General features: G+C 50.0%; 1 protein-coding gene across 1 annotated transcript in view; it reads left to right on the forward strand.

Annotated features, from left to right (window-relative positions):
- Positions 1-1,005, forward strand: part of entr1 (endosome associated trafficking regulator 1) — a 6,692-nt gene that overhangs the window by 5,139 nt on the left and 548 nt on the right. Inside the window, exons 8-9 of the mRNA XM_037680809.1 lie at positions 51-113; positions 538-677. Coding sequence (XP_037536737.1) covers positions 51-113; positions 538-677 — 203 coding nt within the window. The remainder of the gene's footprint in view (positions 1-50; positions 114-537; positions 678-1,005) is intronic.

The following is a 1,005-nucleotide window of genomic DNA, read 5'->3' on the forward strand; positions in this document are numbered from 1 at the left end:
TGTGTGTGTGTGTGTGTGTGTGTGTGTGTGTGTGTGTGTGTGTGTGTTAGAGGCGAGCTGTGAAAGCAGAAAGCAGCGTTTCCCGACTGAAGGCGGAGCTTCAGCAGCTCCAGGTGAGTCTTGCAACCTTCACACTGTTTACCAACAACAATAATAAATAAATAAAGTAAATAAAAGATGACAGCTGGTTCTTACCGTTAGATAAAAACACAGCAGCTTCCAGCATCACAGTCATGTATGTTATTTATGTCACGCGTGACGTGAGCAGCAGCGTGAGTCCATTCTGCTGCTGGGGTCAGCTTCCTGATTGGCTGCACCTGTGCAGGTGTGCAGGTGGTTCAGAGCTGTTAACCCGTTCTAGTCAAGACGCCTCATGAACTTTATGTCGTGGCCTGCGAGGCAGATTGTAGGTGGGGGGTCGTCCGGGATCGTGCAGATGTTTTTCTGATCTTTCATAGATCAAAGTGTTTGATGGTCACAGTGAAGCTGCTGTCGTCACATGTTGTGTTTGTTTGTTTGTTTGTTTGTGTGTTTGAGGTGGAGGTGGACGCTCTGCGCTCAGAGAACAACAGTCTGAAGGCGGCAGAGTCCCAGGTTGTCATGACGATGAGACAAAATGCTCAGGCGGCGTCTGAGTACTTGAACAAGTCTGCAAGCCACGCCCAGTCCTCCATACGGTCAGCACACACGCACACATGCACGCACACATGCACGCACACACGCACGCACGCACACACAGAACGTGTCGCTCCAAGTAGAAAACTCAGTTTACAGCAGAACGTTCATCAGTGTTGGGATCTGAGGTTTAGGAGACCCACCAGACCAGACCGAGTGGGTCCTGAGTCTGCTGCGTTCCACAAAACCAACAAAGTGACCTTGAACAGATCCCGTTCCTCTCATGTTCCAGATGTTCTGTTCTGGAGGCGTCTCGACTTTACAGCTCGAACGTTTCAGGCTGCAGCTCAGAAACTTCACATCTGGCTTGATGTTCTGCAGCTGGAAGAT

This window comes from Nematolebias whitei, chromosome 8, assembly GCF_014905685.2.
Source record: "Nematolebias whitei isolate Nwh7 chromosome 8, NemWhi1, whole genome shotgun sequence".
Lineage (NCBI taxonomy): Eukaryota > Metazoa > Chordata > Actinopteri > Cyprinodontiformes > Rivulidae > Nematolebias > Nematolebias whitei.